At 41.2% G+C, this 2,412-nt stretch overlaps 1 protein-coding gene across 1 annotated transcript in view; it reads right to left on the bottom strand.

The window, feature by feature from the left end:
• Positions 1–678: 678 nt before the first annotated feature.
• LOC101982450 (NXPE family member 1) overlaps positions 679–2,412 on the bottom strand; it is a 10,923-nt gene continuing 9,189 nt past the window's right edge. Inside the window, exons 5-6 of the mRNA XM_005347271.3 lie at positions 1,878–2,093; positions 679–1,655 (exon numbers count right to left, since the gene is read on the bottom strand). Coding sequence (XP_005347328.3) covers positions 1,120–1,655; positions 1,878–2,093 — 752 coding nt within the window. The 3' untranslated portion in view covers positions 679–1,119. The remainder of the gene's footprint in view (positions 1,656–1,877; positions 2,094–2,412) is intronic.

Genomic DNA, 2,412 nt, shown 5'->3' with positions numbered 1-2,412 from the left:
GGGTGTCCCTAAATTCCCTAAGAAAATTTAGAATGATTTCACACACATATACACACACAATAAATTTATTTATTTATTTTAGTTCTTGTGGTCTAAAAATGGTTTCTGATTTTTAAAAATTAGTTGGGGAAAGGCAGAGGCAGGCAGATCTCTGTGAGTTTGAGGCCAACCTGGCCTATAAAGAGAGTTTCAGGACAACCAACACTGTTACACAGAGAAACCCTGCCTTGAAACCCCGCAACCCAAACCAATTTTTAGTGTTCATTACTAGGTTATTTTTTTTTTTAAACACAAACATTTGTATTTGTTTACATGTTTGTCTTGTTTTATGCTTTGGTGGCAGAAGTACACAGTGGTAACAGAGTTGGCATAGTCCCACAAACCTAAAATACTTACTCTCTGTTCTTTTGCAGAAAAAGAGGTGATTTTTTTTTTTTAAATCTGGGAACATAATGGTAATGACATGTCTTCTCCCTTTAACTCGGCCTGTTACTCGGTTCAGCCAAGAGTAACAGAAATCGTGACTCAAACTATATTTAAAGAATAAAGATATTGAGCTAAAGAGATGGCTCAGTGGTTAAGAGCACTGCCTACTCTTCCAAAGGTCCTGAGTTCAATTCCCAGCAACCACATGTTGGTTCACAACCACCTGAAATGAGATCTGGTGCCCTCTTATTTATTAACATGGAGATAAACGTAGTGTATTCTGGGATTGTCCTTCACGCCTAGTTTTCTTGGCTTAATATCCCATCTCCATAGTCATTGTTCTTAAGTTTGTATTCTTTCGAGATTATGACTCCTGTTTTTAATCAAGGAAACTTTCCGCATAGCTCAGCTCCCCCTCCCCCCATCTGACTAGGTAATTAAGGATAACCTTGAACTTCTGTCCTCCTGAGTGCTGGAATTACAAGCAAGTGCCACAATGCCCTGCTTGTGTGGTGCTGAAAGAACAACCCAGGGCTTCATGCATGCCAAGCAAGCACCCTTTCAACTGAGCTGTGTCTCTATTCCAAGACTGATTCTTTGAAATCTGATTTTTCTTAGACCCTAAACTGAATAAATCTTTATTGATGGATCACACGGCACGGCCAGTGGACACCGGCTCCAAGGGATGGCGCTTTAGCAGATATAGTTTAGAAACATGGCAATCTGATTCCCAATCACTTGCTCAGGCGGGTGGAGAATATTGCTGTGACATGCTATGGTCATGTCCCAGGCATCAATGATACCCACACGAAGGTCTTTGAAAATGTCCTTCAAGGTTAGATACTGAATATAACCGTGGAAGTCTCCAAATTTCTCCGTATCTATGTACATCTCCCTGATGTTCTCTGTCTTAATGATGACTTTAGTGTCCGGGGCTCTGAGGAAGAGTCGTTCAATAGCGTTTCGGATACTGATGGCTCTCCGAATGAAAAGTTCCATGGGGAAGGGTCTGAAGTGCTGGCCCAGGGTAATGGCGATGGCAGTATCTTTGTCACCTAGTAAGCGGTCAATTTCCTGAGGAATATAGCCGTCATCTATCACAGAGTACAGATTGACCGTAATGAACGGGTGGCTGTGCTTCTTCCATTCTACCAGAGTGTGCCCTTCAGCATCCAGGAGCACATGTTTCTTATATAGTCCAGTCCCATGAAGATCAAAAGGCTTCAGTTCTGACAAGAAAACAGAAAAGATCTTTCACTAGAAGGTGATGATGAATAAGTGTTGAAAGAGCAATATTTTTGAGTGGGAGATTAAAATATATATTTAAAGATTCAAACCTAGAAGGTAAAATAAGATTTAAAAAAAAAAACTTGGCAGAGAGGAGGGAGACCACCCTCAAAAGCACTGTAAGGTGCTTTGATTCCTGAAAGAATATCAAAACAATCACATACTTTTTGCAACTTTGGGAAAGTATTCGATCCATTGGCGCAGCGTCGAGTCTCCCAGGAAGTAAATGAGTTTCCTTTTCAAGCAGTCATTTATCTGACTGGAGTTCAGCAGACTCTGCTTGCACTGGGCTGTTACCCATCTTCCTTGAAAAGTGTAACCGCTAGGTGTGGGAATCTCCGTTCCGATCTGACATTTCTTTCCCCTGTTTTCCTCTCTCTCTGGTAACAGATATTGGGGAAAGTGGTTTTGATGGCATGAGTCAAGCAGCCAGTCTCCTCCCTTGGTTCCCCTCCCACTTTCTTTGTCTTTTTCTTTTTCTAACTACTTAAACTTATCCCCCTGTTACTTTATTTTTGATTATTAGTTATGGTTTAGGCATCCCAACTCTCTCATTCTCTCTCTCTCTCTCTCTCTCTCTCTCACTCACTTTTTCAGGCAGGGTCTCACTATGTAGCCTTGGCTGGCCTGGAGCTCACTCTGTAGACCAGCCTAGTTTTTTTTTTTTAATTTATTTATTAAAGATTTCTGTTTCTTCCC

This window comes from Microtus ochrogaster, chromosome 5, assembly GCF_000317375.1.
Source record: "Microtus ochrogaster isolate Prairie Vole_2 chromosome 5, MicOch1.0, whole genome shotgun sequence".
In the NCBI taxonomy this organism is placed as follows: domain Eukaryota; kingdom Metazoa; phylum Chordata; class Mammalia; order Rodentia; family Cricetidae; genus Microtus; species Microtus ochrogaster.
The sequence above is the reverse complement of the archived record's forward strand: the minus strand, read 5'-3'. Positions and strand labels throughout refer to the sequence as shown.